Here is a 25,160-nt window from a genome sequence, read left to right as displayed (position 1 = left end):
CCACCGCGCCCGGCCCAAGATCATGTATAATTTCTATAACAAAAACAATAAAGGAAATAAAAATGTCTTCAGTGTTGTACCTTGTACTTGGCCTATGTTACAACAGGAATGACATATATTCCATTTTTAAGACATTACTTAGAGCTTTATAGATTTCAGCTTTAAGGAATAAATGCAATTTCAATCTATTTAAGACTTGATTTCTTCTTATATAAAAAAAGTATCTGATCTTGTATCTAATTTGTTATGACAGTACCATCACTTAAAGTACAGCAATTATGCAACCCCTGAATTTGAATTTCATTTTGCAAGTGTATATGACCTCACGGACAAAGCGAAGGCGGAAAGTTAAAATCAGCATATCGAAAATAAATCACTCTGGTTACCGAAAAGAACATAGGGTATCTGAACAAAATCTCAGAGCTCACATAGGCATAGATACTTCCATGTGAACTTTAGGAATCTTGGCTCATCTAACTTTTGCAGGGCTGAATGGACCCCCTGCTCCCGCTAGCCGTTTTGGGAGCACCAGCCACCTCCACACCAGAACGCGGCTGTCGGGGGCCGCTGCGGCGCAGGGGCTCGTCCGGGACTGAGTCAGCGCCGGGGCCGAGAAGTTCGGCGGCAGGCGCAGGGCGGGGCTTCCTCCCGCCGACTCCGAGCCCGGCTCTACTTTTCTGAGTCCACGTCTCTTCCTTTGGACAGGCGTGTTTCCCCAGGTCGGGCCCAGCCAACGTGACAGCCGCAGACCTCGGAAAAGGGCGCTCCGGCCCCGCCTCGAGGATTTCCCCCGGCCGCTAGGGCAGCCCAGGCCCGCTCGGCCCAGCCCCTCACGGACTGCGGCGCGCGGCTCCCCGGGGCCCGGCCCGCCGAACGCCTCGCTCCACAGCCCTCACCTCGCGGCGCCGAGCGCAGCGTCCGCGGCATGGAGACCGGCTCCGACTCAGGTCAGAGGCCCGCCCCCGGGCCGCGGGGGACTGGCCCTGCGCGCGCGGCGGCGCGGTTAGGCCGGGCCGCCCGCACAGGCCGCCGCGTGTCGAGTCCGCGCGGGGAGCGCACGCGGGGCGGGCGGCGACAGGTGGGCAGGACGAGCCGCGAGCGAGTGAGGGCGGGCGGGTGCGCGAGGGGCCCGGCGGGGGGGCCGCTGGGAGGATGGCTCAGCTCTTTCTAAATATAAAACCGGCGTGAGTTGGGCGAGCGCGGCGCGGAGTCGCAGAGCCGCCGCGCGGGCCTGGCGCACGGGGATTCGGCCGCACAGACGGCGGCGGCGGCGGCGGCGGCGGCAGCGGCTCCGCAGAGGCGCGAGGCTGCGGGAGCGCCCGAGTCGCGAGCTCGCGGGGGCAGCGAAGGGCGACGCTCGCGACGCGGAGGACGCAGGCGGCGGCGGCGGCGGGCGGGCCTCGGGGCACAGCGCGGTCCGCGCCGAGTGACCGGAGGCGGCTCGCGGCCCCTGCCGCACCGCGAGCCGCGAGCCCCCCGGCCGCGCCCTGCCCCCCCAGCCCCTCCCTCGTTCCCTCCCCGGCGCAACATGGCTGCGGCCGCCGCCTCCGCCTCCCAGGATGAGCTGAGTAAGTGCCGCGGCCGAACCTGCGGCCGCGAGCCGGAACGGGCGCCGCGCGGTGCCGGGGGGCGGCGGCCGCATCTGGGCTGGAGGGCTGGGGCGCCAGGCCGGGTGGGCGGGCGGCGGCCGCGGCGTACGGGGAGCTGGGGAGCCCGGGCCTGGCGGGCGGGCGGGGCGCGGACCGTCGCCGCTGGCGTTTGTAGGCCTCAGGTTTGCACCGTCACGTTGCGAAATTGAAACCGGAGCCCCGGGCGGAGCCACCTCTGCCCGCGATCCGCCCTGGCCCGGGGTCGGGGGAACCCAGCCCCCTGCCCACTGAGCCTCGGCTGGCGGGAGGGCCGGAGCCCCGGGGTGACGGGCAGTGTCCGCCCGTCCCGTCTGACCCGGCCTGGCCCCGGGTCCCCGACGGCTGGGCGAGTTATAGAAATGGAGCTTTCGGGAAAGGGGAGAAGGTGCCTTTTTGTGACACTCTAGTAATCAGCCGAAAGGTCACGAATAGGCGGTGACCCTCAGATGGAGGAGGGAGGGCGGAGAGGGTCGCCGGTCGAACCGCAGGAGAAACCACGGGGTGACAGCGCTTTCAGAAAGGGGAGTTAGTGCCCCCTCGATCGTACGCGGTGCAGCCTTCCCGGGGACGGCGGTCCCTGTCTGGGGAGAGCGGTGGTCACCCTGAATCCCCGGCCGCCCCGCCCGCCGCCGGGGTTCGCCTCAATGCTTTGTGGGAAGTGTAGTTCCGGGGCGCCGCGGGCCCACACTGGGGTCATAAATACCGAATTTTCATAGGACATAGGACATGTGAGATAATTTCTGATTGCGTTTTGAGTTCTCCCCCCCAAGGGTTTTCTTTCTTTCCCTTTTTTTTTTCTCCCAATGCTGCCCTTCCGTTTATGGCAAAAACAAGAAAGGTGTTATTTGAAGATGATGTGGGTTTTAAATGGAATAAAGCATGGGTGAGGTGTTGCAAGCTTTATGAAGCTTACGTTGTTAAAGCCGCTTCTGAATTTCCATATGAAAGTAGTTAACACGTAATGTATGTTTTTCTGGTGCTTGTCAGTTTAAAGCCACTTTTATATACATGATCTCACTTTTGCCCTCATAGCAACCTTGTGAGGCAGATAGGTAGGAATTATCCTTGTTTTAAAGAGGAGGCAGGTTTGGAGAGATTAAGTTCCTTGCTGCTTTGACACAGAACTGGTGGAGCAGGAGTACTGTTTGCTCTTTTTGAAGCTGAAGTAAACACTTGGTGTGATCCTGGGCAGATTGGAGAGTCGGAGGAGACAAGGTCTCATGGTGCGATTAGAGAGAGAAGCGGGCTACAGATTGCTCTTCTGTCGGTTCCACGTGGAAGCACCACCAGGCCTTCTGAGATCAGTTCCCTGTTTTGTTTTAATTGTGAGAAAAGTACACATACCATAAAATTTCCCGTCCTAGCCATTTTTTAAGTGTACAGTTCAGTGGGATTGAGTACATTCACACTGTTGTGCAATCATCACCACCATCCATTTCCAGAACTCTTCATCTTGCAAAACGGAAACTTGATACCCATTAAACAACAAATCCTCATTCCCTCCTCCCTTCAGCCCCTGGCGACCATCATTGTACTTTCTGTCCCTGTGATTTTGAGTATTCTTCCTACCTCGTGTGAATGGAATCATACAGAATTTGTGACTGGTTTTATTTTTATTTAGCATAATGTTCTCAAGGTTCATCCATGTTATTGCGTGTGTCAGAATTTCTTTTCCTTTTAAAGGTTGAATGATATTCCCTTGTATGTATATATCACATTTCCTTATCCATCTATCTGTCTATGGACACTTGGGTTGCTTCCACATTTTAGCTATTGGGAATAATGCTGTTGTGAACATGGGTGTACAGATACCCCTTTGAGACCTTGCTTTCAGTTCTTTTGGGTACATACCCAGAAATGTAATTGCTGGATCATGTGATAGTTCTAGTTTTAAATTTTTAAGGAACCACTGTACTGTTTTCTTTTTTCTTTTTTTTTTTCTTGAGACCAAGTCTTGCTCTGTCGCCCAGACTGGAGTGCAGTGGCGCGATCTCCGCTCACTGTAAGCTCCGCCTCCCAGGTTCACGCCATTCTCATGCCTCAGCCTTCCGAGTAGCTGGGACTACAGGCGCCCGCCACCACACCCGGCTAATTTTTTGTATTTTTGGTAGAGACGGGGTTTCACTGTGTTAGCCAGGATGGTCTTGATCTCCTGACCTTGTGATCTGCTGTGATCCACCCGCCTCGGCCTCCCAAAGTGCTGGGATTACAGGCGTGAGCCACCGCGCCCGGCCCCCACTGTACTGTTTTCGACAGTGGTTGTACCATTTTACATTACCACCAACAATACACAGAGTTCTGATTTCTCTATATCCTGGCCAACACTTATCTATATTGTCAGTAGTAACCATCCTGTTGGGTATGAGGTGGTCTGATTTTTTTTTCAATTGCTATGTTGTATGACATCTGAGTTCCTGTTGTAGAACCAAACACATTAAAGTCTGAATTGCTAGCAGGAATGGGAACAAAACTAGAGGAAGAATTGGATATTCTGAAGTGGCTGAAGTATTTGTGTCTATGCAGTGTGCTTCCATACATTCAGGTACTGGTTAAGATGCTGATAGTTAAGGGATTTCCTGGCTCTAGTAGCTAATGGAAAGTTAGGAACAAATAATTCCAATCCTTGCCTTCTCCTTGTTTTGTTCAGTTAAATTGTCAGTCATCAGCCACAGATATCGGTGGACTTAGTTTCTATATTTCTTCAGGAGAGACTGAATACGTTGCAGTTGATACCTTAGAATAATTTAACTTGAAAGCATATACATGTACACTGGTTAAGAAGTTTCATATAAACCACTTTTAGTTTTAGAATGGGTATAATAAAATAGCAGATGCTGATAAAATGTGCTTTTGGCCAGGTGTGGTGGCTCACACCTGTAATCCTAGCACTTTAGGAGGCCGAGATGGGTTGGATCACCTGAGGTCAGGAGTTCAAGACCAGGCTGGCCAACATGGTGAAACCCTGTCTCTACTAAAAATACAAAATTTAGCCGGGTGTGGCGGCATGTGCCTGTAGTCCCAGGTACTCAGGAGGCTGAGGCAGGAGAATCACTTGAACCTGTGAGGTGGAAGTTCCAGTGAGCCGAGATTGTGCCGCTGCACTCCAGCCTGGGCAACAGAGCTAGACTCTGTCTCAAAAAAAAAAAAAAAAAAAAAAAAAAAAGTGCTTTTAAGAATTCCACTAAAAAAAATGAGAGAATTATCCAAATATTTTCTATCATTTATGACTAGTAGATGATAGTAAAAGCAGACTACTAGATGCCAGCATTGTTCTCTTCCACTAACATTTTATTGTAAAAAATCTTCAAACACACAGAAAAGTTGAAAGTAAACATTCGTGTACCCACCACTTAGATTCTATCATTGATAGTCAAATAACTTTATCATATTTACTATTGTAGCAAACTTTGTCATTTGTCCATCTCAGTAGATTTTTAAAAATTGTTAAAGTTTTTTTTTTTTTGAGACGGAGTTTCAGTCTGTCACCCAGGCTGGTGTGCAGTGGCGCGCGATCTCGGCTCACTGCAACCTTTGCCGCCTGGGTTTAAGCAATTCTCCTGCCTTAGCCTCCTGAGTAACTGGGATTACAGGCACCTGTCACTGCGCCCAGCTAATTTTTGCATTTTTAGTAGAGACGAGGTTTCACCATCTTGGCCAGGTTGGTCTTGAACTCCTGACCTCGTGATCCCCCCACCTCAGCCTCCCACAGTGCTGGGATTACAGGCGTGAGCCACCATGCTTGGCCAGTTGTTAAACTTTTTTAGTTTTACTTTATTTTTTAAAAAATAGTAGTAAAATACACATAACATAAAATTTACCACCTGAACAGTTTTTTGTTGTTTTTTTCTGGAGACGGAGTCTTGCTCTGTCGCCCAGGCTGGAGTGGAATGGCGTGATCTTGGCTCACTGCAACCTCCACATCCTGGGTTCAAGTGATTCTTCTGCCTCAGTCTCCCGAGTAGCTGGGATTACAGGTGTGCGCCACCACGCCCGGCTAATTTTTTTTTTGGTAGAGACAGGATTTCACCGTGTTGGCCAGGCTGGTCTCGACCTCCTGACCTCATGATCCGCCCCTCCTGGTCTCCCAAAGTGCTGGAATTAAAGGTGTGAGCCACTGTGCCCTGCCTGCCTTAACAGTTTTTAAGTGTACAGTGGTATTAAGTACTTATTACTCCATCTTTTTTTATGCATTTCAAAGTAAATTGGTGACACCAACACACCTTCCCCCTAAATATTTCAGCACCAGCATTGTTTTAAATGCTTTGTATGTATTATTCCTCAGAATAACCCTGAAAGGTAGGTAACACTATTATTGCTGCTTTATGGAGAGAGAAACAGGCTTCTTAGGTCCCCTGGGTCCTGCAGCTGGAAAGTAGTCCCAGTGTCCTCAGTCTCTAGTATGCGCTCACAGCCATCCTTGAGGCCATCTTACCTCTTTGCACCATAGTCAGAGTGTGTATGATGAACAGTTCAAATCAGATGCATTGCCAGATTCTCAGCTAGATGTTACCTTAATCCAACCATTTGACTGTTGTTTATCATTGCTGTTGGGTACAAAAGAGTCACCAAAGCCCACCAAAGGAATTACAATACTATTGAGGAAGAGGAAGAATATGTGTAAACAGATAAGGACCAAAATATGACTGTATGATATGGATAATACTAAAGTAATATCATATGTGATTCCCAGGTCTGTTATTTTGAGATGTGTAGCTGGTAAAACTGCATTTCTATAGATTTCAAATGAACATTTCCCCCCTTGCACTTGAAGTAATTTACGTCATATCAATTTAAATGAAATCTGCAACTTTCAGTTATAGCTGCTACCACACTTTGTAGGAGAAGCAAAATTGACTGTTAGGGTTCTCTTTTATTTTATTTATTTATTTATTTGTTTATTATTTTGTTTTTGAGATGGAGTCTTGCACTGTTGCCCAGGCTGGAGTGCCGTGGTGCAATCTCAGATCACTGCAACCTCTGCCTTCTGGGTTCAAGCGATTCTTCTGCCTCAGCCTCCTGAGTAGCTGGGATTACAGGCGTGCGACACTGCGCCTGACTTATTTTTGTATTTTTAGTAGAGACGGGGTTTCACCATGTTGGCCAGGCTGGTCTCGAACTCCTGACCTCGTGATCCACCCACCTCTGCCTCCCAAAGTGCTGGGATTACAGGCGTGAGCCACTGTGTCTGGCCTATTTATTTTTTTTTGAGTAATACCATTGAGCATGAAGTTGCCAGAAGGCTGGGTGCGGTGACTCAAGTTTGTAATCCCAGCACTTTGGGAGGTCGAGGTGGGCAGATCACTTGAGTCCAGGAGTTCGAGACCAGCCTGGGCAACATGGTGAAACCCTGTTACCACAAAAAATATAAAAATTAGCTGGGTGTGGTGGCATGCGCCTGTAGTCCCAGCTACTTGGGAGGCTGAGTGGGGAGGATGGCTTGCACCCAGGAAGTCAAGACTGCAGTGAGCTGAGATCACACCACTGCACTCTAGCCTGGGTGACAAAGCGAGACCTTGTTTCAAAAAAAAAAAAAAAAAAAAGTTGCCAAAAATAGGCAGGTTAATTTTGGGTTGAGACTTGTTATTGTTAGCATTTGTTATCATTCCACAAACCTCATGTTTGAGTCAGTGATTATAATAGAAGAATAGTAAAGCTGTTTATTTATTGTGTGTTTACCGTGTGTTCTAATTGTTTTGCATGTATCAACTAATTGAATCCTCAAAACAACCCTGTGAGTTTGGTACTGGTACTGTCTCAGGGGTAGAGCTACCCTCATTAGACAGTTAGGACTTGAACTTAGATTTTCTGATTGCAAAATTTGTATTAATTCTGCCCTACTACTACTGTGTTATTCCTGTCCTGCATGGGAGAATATATAGTTCATAACAAGATCAAAATGGCTTTGTGTGTGTGTGTGTGTGTCTAACTAGTATCCAGAGAGAACCTTCTGTAGTGTATAAAATGTGGCAATCGGGGCCAGGCGCAGTATCCAGAAAGAACCTTCTGTAGTGTATAAGATGTGGCAATCACGGCTGGAGCGGTGCCTCACACCTGTAATCCCAGTACTTTGGGAGGCCGAGGCTGGGGGATAAGTTGAGAGCAGGAGTTCAAGACCAGCCTGGCCAACATGGTGAAACCCCCATCTCTACTAAAAATACAAAAAAATTAGCCGGGTGTTGGGACGTGCACCTGTAGTCCCAGCTTCTTGGGAGGCTGAGGCAGGAGAATTGCTTGAACCTGGGAACTGGAGGATGCAGTGAGCTGAGAACGCACCACTGCACTCTAGCCTGGGTGACAGAGCTAGACTCCATCTCAAAAAAAAAAAAAAAAAAAAAAAGAAAAGAAAAAAGGACCAGGCGCGGTGGCTCACGCCTGTAATCCCAGCACTTTGGGAGGCTGAGTCAGGTGGATCACCTGACGTTGGGAGTTCGAGACCAGCCTGACTAACATGGAGAAACCCCATCTCTACTAAAAATACAAAATTAGGCAGACCTGGCGCATGCCTGTAATCCCAGCTACTTGGGAAGCTGAGGTTTAGAGTTCCTGAGGTTTGAGGTCAGGAGTTCAAGACTAGCCTGGCCAACATTGTGAAACCCTGTCTCTACTGAAAATACAAAAATTAGCTGGTTGTGGTGGCACACGCCTGTAGTTCCAGCTACTCGGGAGGCTGAGGCAGGAGAATCACTTGAACCTGGGAGGCAGAGATTGCAGTGAGCCAAGATTGTGCCACTGCACTCCAGCCTGGGTGACAGAGTGAGACTCCCACTTGAACTCGGGAGGCGGAGGTTGTGGTGAGCTGAGATTGCATCATTGCCCTCCAGCCTGGGCAACAAGAGTGAAACTCCATCTCAAAAAAAAAAAAAAAAAAAAAATTCTGATGTTACTGAACAGAACATAGTAGATTTTTGGGTAAGTTGCCAAAAAAGAAAACCATTAGTTTTGACTGTTAAAGGCAGTTCTGAAATCTAGTTTGTAAATTAGTTAAGGTCAGAGCCTGTAGCTTTCTTTCCTTATGCTTAGAGTGATTATAACTATTGCAAATGAAATGAAATTCAATGCAAGACATGTGGCTAGTTTTTCTGCTAATATTATCTTCTGCCACTTTATGGAAAAGTTGACATTATAGTTAATATTTCAGCAGTGGGTTGAGAGATTTCCAACAGGGAAGGAAGCATTTGAGACTTTTCACCTGGTCAGCTGTTTAGTGGTTTCGTATTCTGGGCTTTATAATTATAAGGCATCCTTAGAATCTGATCTTTGTTGGGATAAAGGCAACTCATGAAGGAGCAACAGCCTATAATCTTGAAGGATGCACTATTCAATTTGACCATTTGACATAGCCATGGGAAACTTCAGTTGCAAAAGTTGGCCAGATAATCAGCATGTCAAGTGTCTTCTGAGAGAGCCTCTGCTAGTGCTGGGAATCCTGGTAGCTCTTTTAGAGGATGAGATTTGGGAAGCTGTGTGTTGAACATGATTCTGTGACCATACTGAAATAGCCCCTAAGAGCTAATTGCTTAAAAGACCAGAATACAGGCTTCCAAGCTGATCTTTGTAGAAAGGCCAAGGCAAGCCTGTATCATTTAAAGTTTAGTTACTTAACCAAATAGGAAAGTTAAGATGGAAAAATGACCACGGATATTTCTATTTTTTATTAATTTCCATTCTGATTTTTTTACTTTCACTGCATTCTGGGTTTTTTTTTTCTTTTTGAAACTAGAGTCTCACTCTGTCACTCAGGCTGGAGTGTAGAGGCACAATCTTGGCTCATTGCAACCTCTGCCTCCCAGGTTCAAGTGATTCTCCTGTCTCAGCCTCCTGAGTAGCTGGGACTACAAGGCGTGCACCATCACAACTGGCTAATTTTTGTATTTTTAGTACAGATGGGGTTTCACAATGTTGGCCAGGCTGGTCTTGAACTCCTGACCTCAAGTGATCTGCCTGCCTCGGCCTCCCAAAGTGCTGGGATTATTGGCTTGAGCCACTGCACCCGGCCCACCACATTCTGTTTTGAATTATGCTTTCAGTAAACTATAATATGTGATAAAGGCCATTGTCAGTGAGAATAGTTGGCACAGGAGCATTGACCTTGTTCAGAAGATAGATGTTAAAATTGAAGTCACTGCCAGTGTTCTCAGATGGTTTGATCCCTGTTGCTGAGCTCTCATTTCAGGCCTGGCCTTGATGCTTCCCATTTTATATGGCTTGTTTTGCCCATGTATTTTTTCAATTCAATAAGCAGACTTTTAAAATTGAGTAATGTATGGTGCTGTCCTCAGAGGGCTTATAATTCAGTGCAGAGACAGATTTATGTGCAAATGTAAATAAGTTACACAAAGCACGGTAAGTAAACTGCCTAACACAGTTCTTTGGAAACCTCAAGAAATGAGAATGGTATTTGAGGCTAAAGGAAAAATAGCTTGAGCTGAGACGTGGAGATAGGGAAATATTATGCAAAACAAAAAAAGCTGAGTAAGTCTGTTATGATGGGAATGGGGGTGCTACGGCTGTGTGAAGTATTGGGAAAGGGGATCAGCTGTGTGGTTTGAGACTTGGCCCATGCTGCCTTTATGATTTGAGATCTTGGACAAATTACCTTACCTTTGCAAGTCTCAGTTTCTTCCTCATAAAATTGGAATGACAAGATTCACTCATAGTATTGTTAGGATTAATGTATGTGAAAATGTACTGTGTAAACACTTAAGCTCTTATAAATTATTATTATTTTTGGTGTGGGATGTAATAGCAGATGATGCTGTGGAGATAGGTTGGGACCAGCATGTTGTAGGAATGCCAACAGAACTAGTTTGGACTTTGTTCTGTAGGCAGTAGAGAACCATCAGAGCTTTTAAGCAGGAGCGTAACATGAGTAGGTCTGTTTTGTAAGGGTAACAGGTGGCATTGGTGTAACACTGATTGCAAGGATCCGGAGATCAAGAGCAGCAAGACTAATTAGGAGGGTATCACAGTGGCCAAGTAAAAAGAAACTTAGGGTCTGAGTTGGGACAGTGGAAGTGGGTTTGGCAAGGAGTTAATATAATGTAAAATCCCTAAAATAGGGAGAAATTGTTGGCTGACGAGATGAGGGTTATTGAAGAAGGGAGGAGTTAGAGATGAATCTAAATCTGACCTGAGACTAGAAGGTGGAGGAGTAACAGAGAGTGTAGCCTCTAGACAGATATAGGAAAGTGAAGGAAAGAGAGAACAGATTCAACAGATAGGTAGTCTGTGTTCAGCAGAAAGATTATTTGTTGAATGAATGGGTTGAATTATTGAGCCCCCATGTTGTTTAGGGAGACTGCTTTGAGTAGTGGCAAAAACCTCTGGAATTGGAATCAGAGACAGTTTTGAATCCTGATTCTGATACTTCTTAATGTGTTCTTGAACAAGGGACCTAACTTGTAGGCCTCCGTTTTCTCATCTGTAAAATGAGATAATAAAACTTACAAGATTTTTTTCTTTTCTTTTCTTTTTTATTGAGACAGGGTCTCTCTCTGTCACCCAGGCTGAAGTACGGTGGTGTGATTTCGGCTCACTGCAGCCACAATTCCCTGTCTCAATCCATCTTCCAACCTCAGCCTCCTGAGTAGCTGGGACTGCAGGCGAGCACCACCATCGCTGGCTAATTTTTGTATTTTCTGTATAGACAGGGTTTGGCTATGTTGCCCAGGCTGGTCTCAAATTCCTGTACTCAAGCAATCTGCCCTCCTTGGCCTCTCAAAGTGCTGGGATTACAGGCGTGAGCCACCGTGCCTGGCCAGGATTGTTTTAAGAATGGGAAGAGATAGCACATCTTGGCACATGGATTGCGGGTGTGTGGGAACCTTGGTTCTGAAGCTAGGGAGACAGTGTGGGAATGATTCCCATGGGAGAGCTGTGGGAATGGGCGTATTGTTCACAGGCAGCTGACTGGGAGCCACGCGTATACGTATTTAAGAGCGAGAGGAAGATAATCAGAGAAAGGAGATGAAGAGTGCTAAGAGAGGTCAGCGGTGGCCGGGGTTATGTCTGTCAGCCATTTACGTTCTCACATGTAATGTGCTAAAAACATGTATACATGTTTAGTAACACTTCTTATAAAACTATTGTGTAATTGAAACACTTCTAACTAATGTAACAGTTTATATATTTATGATATATATACACACATATACATATATGATAAAATATGTTGGATTGGTATTAGAGATTTTAAGTCTTCAGCAAATGATTATCTGTATTTTTTGAAGTATTAGCATGTTCTCAGTAAATTTGGTTTCTGGACATAGGCCTTATTCTTTCTCAAATGTGATAGTCATTATAATTTTTTTTCCTCATACTGAATTTGCAAAGCAGGGCATCAAAGATCTAACAAGAAATGAAAAGTGCTTATTTTTTTCTTAAAATTGTAGCTATGCATATACATCTGTTAATTGTATTTTTTTGGTGTTCTAAATAATAGATTCTTTATACAATTGCATATGTACGAGTGGATGAACATACCATTGGTGATCCCGAGGATTTTTGTCAAGATTGGATAAACCATGTATCACATTGATTGTAGAGGTTAGTAGATTTAGTTCCTTAGGATGTGTGCATTTTTTTTTGTAGCAGCATTTAAAAATGCATAGGTTATCAGGTAGCAATTTCCCCCCAAGATCTTCATGTTTTTTTTTCCTTTTCTAGCTATCCTGAGAAAATTGGTGAAGTTCATGTTAATTTACAAATGCCTGAAGCCTTTATTCTCTGTAATGCTAACCATAAAAAAAATTTGCAAAAAGAAGAAAAAGATAAAACTTGAAGTCTTTTTTTTTTTGGAGACAGTGTCTCACTCTGTTGTCCAGGCAGGAGTGCAGTGGGGCAGTCATGGCTCATTGTAGCCTTGATCTCCCAAGGCTCAAGTGATCCTCCTGCCTCAGCCCCACCGAGTAGCTGGGACTACAGGTGCATGCCATCACACCTGGCTAATTTTTATATTTTTAGTAGAGATGGGGTTTTGCCATGAACGCTGGTCTCGAACTCCTGGGCTCAAGCAATCCACCTACCTGAGCCTCCCTTGGAGATGTTATTTAGCACTGTGCACAAGGAAAAGACGATGGGTGATCGTTTACAAACAACTTTGTGTGCCACAATCACAAAAAATCATTTTACTTGCTCGAGGAATGCCATCATGGAGGTTTTTGTTTTTTAAATTTTTAAATTTTTTTTTGAGACAGGGTCTCGCTGTGTCACCCAGACTGGAGTACAGTGGCACAATCATGGCTAACTGCCACCTTGATCTCCTGGGCTCAGGCGATCCTCCCACCTCAGCCTCTCTAATAGCTGGGACTACATTTTGTTTTATTTTTATTTTTTGACACAGGGTCTTCCTTTGTTGCCCAGGCTAGAGTGCAGTGGCACGATCATGGCTCACTGCAGCCTTGACCTCCTGGGCTCAAGTAGATCCTCCCACCTCAGCCTCCCAAGTAGCTGGGATCATAGTTGTGTGCCACCATGCCTGGCTAATTTTTTTTTTGGTAGAGACAGAGTCTCTGTGTGTTACCTAGGCTGGTCTGGAACTCCTGAGCTCAAGCTATACTCCTACCTGGGCCCCCCAAAGTGTCGTGATTTTAGGTGTGAGCCACCGTGCCCAGCCAGTTGTTCTATTTGTGAGAAGAGGTATGAAGGAGGCATCATCATGGTAATTGGATGTTTCTGATTCTGCCATTTTGTCATACATTGTGATTTTGAGAAAAGCCATTTAATTCTACTTCATTCTAAGGCAGAATAAAAGTATGGTGTCATTTTCACTCTTGGATGATATCGGATGGTCTTTTGATTGAAACTCTGTAAATTCAGATTGTAATTCTCTGATATCGTGGACTCAATATCCAGTGAGTTCCTGGGATTTTGTAGCTTCAATCCAAAAGTGCTTTTTGTTGCTATCTTCTAATTTAACTGTTGGACCCCTTCTCCCCACCCCTCCTATGCATTCTACTATATTTTGGTATATATATTGCTGCTGATGATATAAAATGTCCTATTCATTTAGGTGAAATTTTGAGGGATGGGATAATTTTAAAACCAGAATTCAACTTTAAAATAAATTTTGGCCTGTTTTTGCTATTTTCACAAATCTTTATTCCTTGGGCGTTTAGAGAAATGAAAAATTGGGAGATGGGAAGAATTGTTTAGAAGAGCAGTGAGGACATTGTTTCTTCTCTCCTAGATTCTTTAACTCCTAGAGCTTTTGGGCTTGTGATTGATGTGTTAATGTCATTATGATATACTGAAGGCAAAAGTGAAGCTACAACTGCTAGGATTTAAATAGTGATTTAAATAAAGAACATTCTAGGGCTTACACACCCAGATGAGCATTGTTCTAAGTAATTAGCTGCTTTGGGTGGATCTTAACGATCGTACATTAGACTTTTATGCAGTCTGAACTCTTGCATAGTATATATTATTTCCTCTAAGCTAGCTTTCACAAGCTGAAGTAATCTTTCCTGCTTGTCACCTCCTAAAACCGATTTCTAACTGAGTATCTCTGCCAGCTGCTGTCTCTGGGGGAAAGGGCCTTGTGGACCTCAGTGTTGGGAGTCTGGCACTTACTCATTAAATCTAGGGCTTCTGTCTTGTCACCTGGCCCAATCTTGCCAAGCTACTCCTATGATTTCCTCCCCTTCCTCTGTGTGTGTGTGTGTGTGTGTGTGTGTGTGTGTGTGTGTGGCGGGAGGAGAGGACATGATGGGGTTGTGGGGAAGTGGGTGCGGGGTGGTAAGCAGTATGAGCAGGGAGGGGTAGCCTTGTTATGGGCTATGCTGGATTGGCAGGGAGTTTGAAGTAGCCTGGAATCATATGCAAAAGGCTGGGCACAGTGGCTCACGCCTGTAATCCCAGCACTTTGGGAGGCCGAGGCGGGCGGATCACGAGGTCAGGAGTTTGAGACCATCACGGGTAACACAGTGAAACCCCATCTCTACTAAAAATACAACAAGTTCACTGGGTGTCGTGGCACGTGCCTATAGTCCCCGCTACTTGGGAGGCTGAGGCAGGAGAGTCACTTGAACCCGGGACGGGGAGGTTGTGGTGAGCAGAGATTGCACCACTGCACTCCAGCCTGGGTGACAGAGCAAGACTTCACTAAAAAAAAAAAAAAAAAAAAAAGGCCAGGGAAAGAAAGACTCTTTTCCTCTTCCCTGTTTAAAGAGCCTAGCCTGTAGTAGATCCAGATACAAGGGTTTCCAGATTAGGGTATCTGCCTGGGCCCTTGGGGGACAGACTGGTGGACTAGGGAACAGAAAGATAATCTGTCTGATTGCCTTAATTCTGGAGGGGGGGGGGGGCGCAGATTTACTAGCAAAGGACTCCATCAGCAGGGACCTCCTGCTCAGGACTTTGTTGCCTGTGAAGGTACTCATTGCCACCTCTTGGGCCCTGGCTGGAGAGAGGCAGCTCCTGCAGGAACCATGATGGATTGTCTCTTTCTGGTAATGGATCTTCTCCCAACTCCCAACTTATATTTATGTTTTCTGCTAGACTGCCTGACATTCTCCTTTTAAGTACATTTGCATCTGTTGAGTTCTGTAAAAAAGGCTGGGGATGGGGGTAACTCTTTAAAAACAGGAGTAGAGATCACATTTCTAGACATTCTTTTTTTTGAGATGGAGTCTTTTTTTTTTTTTGAGACAGAGTCTCGCTCTGTCACTCAGGCTGGAGTGCAGTGGCACGATCTCGGCCCACTGCAAGCTCCACCTCCTGGGTTCACGCCATTCTGCTGCCTCAGCCTCCCGAGTAGCTAGGACTACAGGCGCCTGCCACCATGCCTAGCTAATTTTTGTATTTTTAGTAGAGATGGGGTTTCGCTGTGTTAACCAGGATGGTCTCGATCTCCTGACCTCGTGATCCACCCACCTTGGCCTCCCAAAGTGCTGGGATTACAGGCGTGAGCCACCGCGCCTGGCAGGACAGAGTCTTGTACTGTCGCCTGGGCTAGAGTACAGTGGCTGGATCTCGGCTCACTGCTCCACCTCCCGGGTTCAAATCATTCTCCTGCCTCAGCCTCCTGAGTAGCTGGGATTGCAGGCGCCCGTCACCACGCCCAGCTAATTTTTTGTATGTTTAGTATAGACAGGGTTTCATCATGTTGGCCAGGCTGGTCTCAAATTCACCTGACCTCGTGATTCACCTGCCTTGGCCTCCAAAGTGCTGGGATTACAGGTGTGAGCCACTGCACCCGGCTGCTTTGTTTTTTTGGAGACAGAGTCTCGCTATGTTGCCCAGGCTGGAATGCAGTGGCACAGTTTTGGCTTATTGTAACTTCTGCCTCCTGGGTTCAAGTGATTTCTCCTGCCTCAGCCTCCCAAATAGCTGGGATTACGGGGCCTGACATCACGCTCAGCTAATTAATTCTTAAAGAAGCATCCTGCTGGCCTCATTTGGGTTTTGCCAAGTATTAGAGTGGCTTTTGGGGAATTGAGATGATATTTCAGATAGATGAAGTGGACTTTAACTTCCGGTTAGTATCTGGTTAGATTTATAATTCACAGGATTGATCTACCAGAAAATACTAGTATTACACACAAAATCTAGATGCCAGCTAGGGCTTCCTTATTTTTCCGTAGTTTTAGCCTCAAACTCCTAATTGTACTGACTGTCAGAGTCCATTCTCTTCCCTACCTTCCAGCCTGATATTTCCAATTTTTGTGAATTCCCTATACTTTAGTTTCTTATTCTTTTCTTAGTTTCTGGGCTCCCATTTCTGAAAATGTTTCAGCTTGGACATGAAACAAACACACACACACACACACACACACACACACACACACACACACACACACATGTTTCAGCTTGGACATGAAACACACACACGCACACTCTCTCTCTCTCTTTCTCTCTCTCTCTCACACTCACTCACTCACTCTCTTTGCCCAGAATTGGTATGTCCTAGGAAAAGGCCTTGTTTTAAGAGTGCTTGATTTTCTGCCCTTTTACTGGTTCACCCCTTCCTCTTCATCTTTTTCTGTTCTCTTCCTTTCCTTCTCTCGGCAGTAACTGCTGCATCTCTGCTGGTTTGGAGTCATGTCGTATATAGTTGTCTAGTAAGATTTAGTATCTTCTCCACCTACTTTCTCACTTAAACCATGTTATAATTTAGTGTGCTAGAAGGAACATTGGACTGTCTCGGGTTTGAATCAGCCCTGCCACTTAGTAGTTCTGGAATCTTGGTCAACAGAATGTTTTCAAGGCTCTGTTTCCTCAACTGTAAATTGGAGCTAATACTACTTGCTTTGCTAGAAGTTCTTTACAGGCAGGTACTGTGTTCCAGTGTGCGCTTGGAGGGTAAAGGCCTCTCTGGGTTCAGCTTGTTTGTTTTTGTTTTGTTTTGTTTTTTGAGGCTGAGTCTTGTTCTGATGCCCAGGCTGAAGTGCAGTGGTGTGATCTCGGCTCACTGCAACCTCCGCCTCCTGGGTTCAAGCAATTCTCCTGTCTCATCCTTCCTAGTAGCTGGGACTACAGTCACATGCCACCACGCCTGGGTAATTTTTATATTTTTAATAGAGATGGGGTTTCATCATATTGGTCAGGCGGGTCTTGAACTCCTGACCTCAGGTCCTGGGTTCAGCTTCTGAATCTGTGTATCATTCACATGGTGACCTCTGGCAGGTCAGTTAGGTGGTGAGTCTATAAATGCATCTATAAGTGCACCTCACAACATTTTTCTGAGGCTCAGAAGGCCATGTGAAACTGCTTTGTGACTATGATGTATTTTATGTACTTATATCTGTGAATCAGAAGAAAGTAAATATCATTAGAGAGAATATTTCTTTCTGAAATCGTCTATTATAGTGTAGTATATTTCTGTAGTAACTTGATAGATCTTTTAAAAAATACTGTGTAGTGTTAGCGGTGGTCTTAGGTATTTTCAGCTTTCTCTTCAATTTCAGCTTCTACTTAAGACCTCTAACCTGATTTGTATTTTAAAATTTACTTTCATATTCAGGAAAAAAATATTCTTTGCAGAAAATTTAAGCAACCTTGAAAAACCTGAAACCTGTCACTCAGAAATTCACGCAAGTAATTCGTGCTCATGAAGTGAGTTAGTAATGACACATAATTAAACAAACCAGAAAGAATCCTCTGAAATTCAACCAAACAGGGATAACATTGCCTTAAATAGAATCCTTTCTCTATTCCTTTTGATAGTATACTTTTCTTGTATAATTTTAAAGGAATATTTTGATGTTCAGGTTGTCCTGAAAGGAAACTGATTTCTCTTCTCTTCTCCTCTCTTCTCTTCTCTTCTTTTTTCTCATCTCTTCTCTTCTTTTTTCTCATCTCTTCTTTTTTCTCATCTCTTCTTTTTTCTCTTCTTTTTTTCTTTTTTAACATGCTTTTTCCATTAATAATGATGTGAGGGAAAAATAAGTAATTGTAGGTTTATTGTTTTTTCTAGTCCTGTAAGAAAATAGCTTTTCCTCCCTAATTTAGAAGTTAAAGTTGTGTTTTTGAGAGAGATCTGAAGAATGTGCTGAAGTCCTTAAACCTTTACTGGTCGTTTTCTTTTTATGCGGGTAGAAGGAGGGAGTATTCCTTCTTCGTCTTTAGATAGAGAAACTAAAGACAGGCGAATAAGATAAATTTGAATTATTTAAAGGAAAATAAATGAGCTGGGTGTGGTGGCTCACGCCTGTAATCCCAGCACTTTGGGAGGCTGAAGTGGGAGGATTGCTTGGGCAAAATAGGATGACCTCATCTCTACAAAAAATAAAACAACTAGCTGGGTGCAGTGGCATATGTCTGTGATTCTAGCTACTTCCAAGGCTGAGGTGGAAGAATGGCTTGAGACTGCAGTGAGCTGTAACTGCATCACTGCACCCCAGCTTGGGCAACAGCAGAACCCTGTCTCCAAAATAAAAACATATGTGTGTGTGTGTGTGTATGTGTGTGTGTGTGTGTGTGTGTGTATATATATATTTAGTTATTTATATTTTTAGTAGATTTTTTTTCCTCCTACAAGAGTTAACATGAGCTAAACTGGATTTTTGTTTTGTTTTGGAATTTTAAGATTCTCAGGGTTTTGATACTTTTCCTTTGAGATCAAATGTTCTTTTTGTTCTTTCTTTTTTTTTCTTTTTTGAGACAGAGTCTCGCTCTGTCGCCCAGGCTGGAGTGCAATGGCGCCATCATGGCTCACTGCAACCTCTACCTCCCGGGTTCAAGCAATTCTCCTGCCTCAGCCTCCTGAGTAGCTGGGATTACAGACGCACACCATCATGCCCAGCTAATTTTTGTATTTTTACTAGACACGGGTTTCACCATGTTAGCCTGGCTGGTCTTGAACTCCTGACCTCGTGATCACTTACCTCGGCCTCCCAAAATGCTGGGATTACAGGTGTGAGCCACCGTGCCCTGCCTCTTTTTGTTCTTTCATAGGCTTTAAGGTTCCTTTCAAGCTTCAAAGTTCTGTGATTAAAAAATTTTTTTCTTGTCTTTAAAACATGGATTTTTGATTTTTGAAAAATATTTGCTCTGTATACTTTTTTTGGGGGGGGACAGGGTCTTGCTCTGTTACCCGGGCTGGAGTGCAGAGGCGTGATCTAGCTCACTGCAGCCTCAACCTCCTGAGCTGAAGCGATTTTCCCACCTCAGCCCCCTGTGTAGCTGGCACTACAGGCACGCACCACCATGCCTGGCTCATTTTTCAATTTTTCGTAGAGATGGGGTCTTGCTGTGTTGCCGAGGCTGGTCTCAAACTCCTGGGCTCCAGTGATTCTTCTGCCTTAGCTTCCCAGAGTGCTGGGATTACAGGAGTGAGCCACTGCATATGCTGGCCTGTATGCTGTTTTTTTCTAATCAAAAAATGTATTTTCACTGAAAAAATATTTGAAAAGTATTAAGAAAAATTACTGATGTATTTTCTTTCACTTTTTATATAATTATATCATAAAATAAAATTATCATGGAATATATATATATTCTTTTAAAAATAACGAATTATTTCAACCATGAAGGAAAGTATGGAGAGTAATGTTGACATGGAGTTTTTTTTGCTCTTGTCGCCCAGGCTGCAGTGCAATGGCACGATCTCGGCTCACTGCAACCTCCTTCTCCCGGGTTCAAGCAATTCTCCTGCCTCAACTTCCCGAGTAGCTCGGATTACAGGCGCCCGCCACCATGCCTGGCTAATTTTTTTATTTTAAGTAGAGACAGGGTTTCGCCATGTTGGCCAGCCTGGTCTCAAACTCCTGACCTCAGGTGATCCACCCACCTCGGCCTCCCAAAGTGCTGGGATTACAGGCATGAGCCACCGTGCCCGGCCTTGGAGAGTAATCTTATTAACATTTATGTATGTCTGACTCATCTTTGTCAAATTTTTACATTTTCTGCTATCAGCTTCAGGTCTTGTATTTTATTTTATTTTAATTAATTAATTTATTTTGAGACAGAGTTTTGCTCTTGTTGCCCAGGTTGGTGTGCAGTGGGATGATTTCGACTCACCGCAACTTCCACCTCCCGGGCTTAAGCTATTCTCCTGCCTCAGCCTCCTTGTATTTTTAGTAGAGACGGGGTTTCTCCATTTTGGTCAGGCTGGTCTCAAACTCCCGACCTCAGGTGATCCACTGGCCTTGGCCTCCCAAAGTGCTGGGATTACAAGCGTGAGCCACCACGCCCGGCCTTATTTTATTTTGTTAAAGAAATAAACATTGCAGATGCAATTCAAACCCCCTTTGTTACTCCTTATCATATCATTTTTCTTTTCTTCCCTTTTTCCTCTCTTTCCTCCTCCCCTCCTTCCCTCTCCCTTTTCATTCAGAGATTGTCATTACTGTGATGTATCATACCCAATATGTATTGTGTTTAAAAACTTTCCATAAATGGGACTAAACTGTACATATCCTTCTGCAACTTATTTTGTTTGATCTTAGATTTTTCAGATATGGTCTTGTTGGCTCATGTAACATGTAATCCTTGTTTATTTATTTCCATCGTTGTGTGACTCTGCATAATTTATTCCTTCTCATGTTGACTGATATTTAGATTGTTTTTATATTTTTGCTTTTACTAATCCTGGCCTGTGAACACTTTCACACATGTGTCCTTGTGCTTGTCTCTTCCTGGGAGAGTTCTTTTTTTTTTTTTTTTTTTTCTTTTGAGATAGGATCTTGCTCAGTTGCCCAGGCTGGAGTGCAGGGACACGATCACAACTCATTGCAGGCTTAAGGGATTCTCCCACCTCAGCCTCTCTGGTACTGAGTAGCTGGGACTACAGGTGCATACCACCATGCCTGGCTAATTTTTTTTTTTTTTTTTTTTTTGTAGAGATGGAGTTTTGTCATGTTGCCCAGGCTGGTCTTGAACTCCTGAGCTCAAGCGATCTGACTACCTCAGCCTCCTAAAGTGCTGGGATTAAAGGTGTGAGCCACCACACTCGGCCCCTGGGAGAGTTTTTTTCTAGGACAGTGTTACATAAAGTGTTGTCTGAGCATTAGGGAATTATTTCTTGCAAATAAGGAACTTGCATCAAAATGTAAATCAACTATCACTGTTAATTTATTTAACACTTCTTATTCTAGAAGCACTTTTTCAATAAAAAGTGTTCCTTATCTCTTTGCTGACTGGTGATAAACAGTTTGTAGATGGGCTTCTTGAATGGCAGAATTGCTAGGTGGAAGGGTATGTTCCTCTTCAACTTTGCTAGAGATGTCTTTACTGCAGAATTGCTCTTCGGAGATTGTATCAATATGTACCCCATCAGTAGTGGACCAGAGTTCTTGGTTTGTTTCCCATCTTTGCCAACATTTGGTACTGTTAGATTTGAATCTTTTTTTTCTGATGTGTAGTCCATTGTTTTCTTCTCTGATTCTTAATGGCATTTTTGTCAATCTCAAGTTTCCATGTATTCCCAGTTCTTTCTGTGTTCTCTGTTTTAGTCTATTGATTTGTCTATTTGCTGACCAGTGCTTTTGTCACACTCAGTCTTAATAATTGCCATAGCTTTATAAGTCTCGAAATCTGATTGAGCCACTCCTACTGCACTTTTATGGAAAATTGACAGTTATTCTTGGCTCTTTGCTGTTACATACTCTGTTCCATTCATATTCCAAAGGAATTTTATAATTTTTTTCAGCTTTCACAAAGCACTCTGTTTTCTGTAGAGAATGTTTGACTGTTGGGGGCTTCCCATCTTTGCAATATTGAGTTTATTTGTGAGCATTAGTGCTGTTTACCAGATATTTCTAGTTATCTCTTTTGGGCACAAAATAGAATTTAGTGCTGGGGACACAGTGAGAGACATGTGATTCACCACAGAAGTTTCACCACAGAAGGGTTGAATTGAGCCAGAAGGATTGAGGATATGGCACTAACTAGCGGTGTTTGAGATGGTGTTGGCTCTATCAGCCGACTGTAGTGAGCAGAGCCCTCCTCCTGATCTATGACTGAGGCATAGTCTCAGTGAGAAACTAATGTTGGTTCTTTTTAAGCCATGGAGATTTGGGGGTTATTATCACTAACCTATCCTGACATGGAAATCCATGAATGTAGTTGGGTGTGGTGGCTCACGCTTGTAGTATGAGCACTTTGGGAGGTTGAGGTGGGTGGATCACCTGAGTGAGGTCAGGAGTTTGAGACCAGCCTGACCATCATGGCGAAACTGCATCTCTACAAAAAATACAAAATTAGCCAGGTGTGGTGGTGCATGCCTGTAATCCTAGCTATTTGGGAGGCTGAGGCAGGAGAATCGCTTGAACCTGGGAGGCGGAAGTTGCAGTGAGCCGAGATTGCACCACTGCACTCCAGCCTGGGTGACAGAGTGAAACTCTGTCTCAAAAAAAAAAAAAAATAAAAAATAAAAATTCCGTGAATGTTGTGCTTCTCCATTAATTTAGATCTTATGAATTATAGTTAGGATTATAATTTTCTCTGTAAAGGACTATGACATGTTTCATTAGATTTATTTCCAGATAACTTGTAGTTTTATTGCCATTGTTAATTATATGTTTTTAAAAACTACATTGTCTGATACTTTGTTCTCATTTATCTCAGTTGACTTCTGTACTCTGATCTTGTATGCAACAGAATTAACTTTCTTATTTTACATACCCTATCCCATAAATATCATGTAATCTGTGAATACTGACAGTTTTTAGTATCTCCTACTTCCATATTGCATTTTCTAGCGGTTCCAGTTCAGTTTGCTTGGAAGTGATGATAGTGCACATCTTGTTTCTGATTTTGTATGAGATATATTTGCTGTAGATTTTACATAGATGCTTTTTGTCAGATTATGAAAGTTTCTTTCAGTGACGGTTATTTCCAGCTCCACAGTTATAAACTACTCTTTGGGACAGATTCTGCTAATCATATTTTTCAGACTCCCTTACCATCTAGCTTCTTGTTTTAAGATATCTTTTCCTATCTCGAGGTAATGAGAATATTCTTTATTTCTCTAGAAACTTTATTGTTTTACCTTTGACATTTAGATTTATGATCCATCTGGAATTGATTTTCTTTTTGTATGATGATATGGTTTGGCTCTGTGTCCCTGTCCAAATCTCATCTTGTAGCTCCCATAATTCCCATGTGCTGTGGGAGGGATGCAGTGGGAGATGATTGAATCATGGGAGTGAGTCTTTCCCATGCTGTTCTCGTGATAGTGAGTGGGTCTTAGGAGATCTGATGGTTTTAGAAACGGGAGTTTGCCTGTACAAGCTGTCTCTTTGCCTGCTGCCATCCACGTTAAGATGTGACTTGCTCCTCCTTGCCTTCTGCCATGATTGAAAGGCTTCCCTATCCACATGGAACTGTAGTTCTCCATTAAACCTCTTTCCTTTGTGAATTCCCTAGTCTTGGATATGTCTTTATCAGCATCATGGAAACGGACTAATAGATATGGTGTGAGGTAGGGATTAAATATTGTTCTCCCATATTGGAATACAGTTGATTTAACACCATTTATTGAAAAGACCATCATTTACTCATTACATTGCAGTGACACCTCTGTTTAAACCAGGTGACTATACACCTGTTTGTCTTTTACACATTTTCTATTTTGTTCAAGTGGTCTACTTATTTTTTGTTAGCATAGTATACTTTTAGTTACTGTAGTTTTTATTTTATGTGTTTATTTTTTTGAGACAAGGTCTTGCTCTGTTGCCCAGGCTGGAGTGCAGTGGCATGATCTTGGCTCACTGCAACCTCTACCTCCTGGGCTCAAGCAGTTCTCCCACCTAAGCCTCTCAAGTAGCAGGGACTACAGGTGCATGCCACCACGCCCAGCTAAATTTTTTTTTTTTTTTTTGGTAGAGATGGGGTTTCACCATGTTGCCCAGGCTGGTCTCAAACTCCTGAGCTCAAGCAATCAGCCTGCCTTGCCCTCCCACAGTGCTGGGATTACAGGGCTGAGCCACTGTGCCCAGCCTACTGTAGTTAGCCTTGAAATTTGACCAAAGTCTTCTAGCTGTTTTTCCTCTTCAAGATAGTTTTGGCAAATCTCGGTCCTTTGCATTTCTTTAAATTATAGAAAGAATCAGCTTTTTTTTTTTCTTCTAGTGGTATCCACACATTTAAAGATTATTCATCCACTCATTCATTGATTGAGATAGTTAGTATCTTCCTATGTTGCCCAGGCTGGCCTGGAACCACTATAGGCTCAAGCCACTGTGCCTGGCTCTAGGATCAGCTTTTTAGTGTTACCCAAGTTATCTGATGGATTGTGCTTGGATTATATTGTCTATAGGTCAATTTGGGGAGAATTGACATCTTATTAATATTTTCGAATCTGTGAATATGGTGTATCCTTTAAGTTTTCCTTAATTTCTCGTAGCAGTGTATTTTAGTTTTCTGTGTAGAGGTCTTACACATTTTTCCCTAGATTAATTCCCAGCTATTTGATGTGTTTTGATGTCATTGTAATAGGTGTTTTCAAATTTTGTTTTCTAATGGTTTATTACTATTGTATAGGAAACCAATTGATTTGTGTATTTTGTTATTCTATTAATTTTTCCGTAGATTGTTTTGGATTTTTTGTGTACCAATCATTATCTTTAAATAATGAAAATATTATTTCTTCCTTTGTAATCTTAATGCATTTTATTTTTCTTTGTCTCATTGCTCTGAATAAAATTTGCAGTACAAATTTGAATAGAATTGGTAATAGTGAACATCTTTACCTTGTTCCTGAACTCAGAGGAAAAGTGTTTGGTATTTTACCTTTAGATATAATGTTTGCTGTAAGTTTTTATAAAAATCTCTTATCAGATTAAGGAAGTTCTCTTTTCTTCCTTGTCTATTCAACATGAATAGTTTGTTCCCATCTATTTAGCATGAAGAGATATTGAATTTGATCAAATGCCTTTTCTGTATCTATTGAGATGATCATATGATTGTTATTCTCTATTGTGTTAATGTGGCAGATTACACTGATTTTCAATATTAAACCAACTTTGCATCTTTGGAATAAATCCAATTTTTGTATGATGTATTATCCTTTTTATATATCGCTGGATTTGACTCACATATTTTTTACTTATTTTATGTATTATGATTTAAATATTATTTTATTATCTCATT

General features: G+C 43.7%; 1 protein-coding gene across 4 annotated transcripts in view; it reads left to right on the top strand.

Annotated features, from left to right (window-relative positions):
• The first annotated feature begins 361 nt into the window (after positions 1 to 361).
• ECPAS (Ecm29 proteasome adaptor and scaffold) overlaps positions 362 to 25,160 on the top strand; it is a 122,961-nt gene continuing 98,162 nt past the window's right edge. Inside the window, exons 1-2 of one of the 4 annotated variants that reach the window (XM_031014478.3) lie at positions 1,461 to 1,568; positions 12,070 to 12,173. In XM_031014478.3, coding sequence (XP_030870338.2) covers positions 12,152 to 12,173 — 22 coding nt within the window. In that variant the 5' untranslated portion in view covers positions 1,461 to 1,568; positions 12,070 to 12,151. The other 3 variants (XM_019033872.4, XM_063696991.1, XM_031014477.3) reach the window with 3 other exon arrangements.

This window comes from Gorilla gorilla, chromosome 13 (assembly GCF_029281585.2).
Source record: "Gorilla gorilla gorilla isolate KB3781 chromosome 13, NHGRI_mGorGor1-v2.1_pri, whole genome shotgun sequence".
In the NCBI taxonomy this organism is placed as follows: Eukaryota; Metazoa; Chordata; class Mammalia; order Primates; family Hominidae; genus Gorilla; species Gorilla gorilla.
This window is presented reverse-complemented; position numbering and strand designations above follow the sequence as displayed.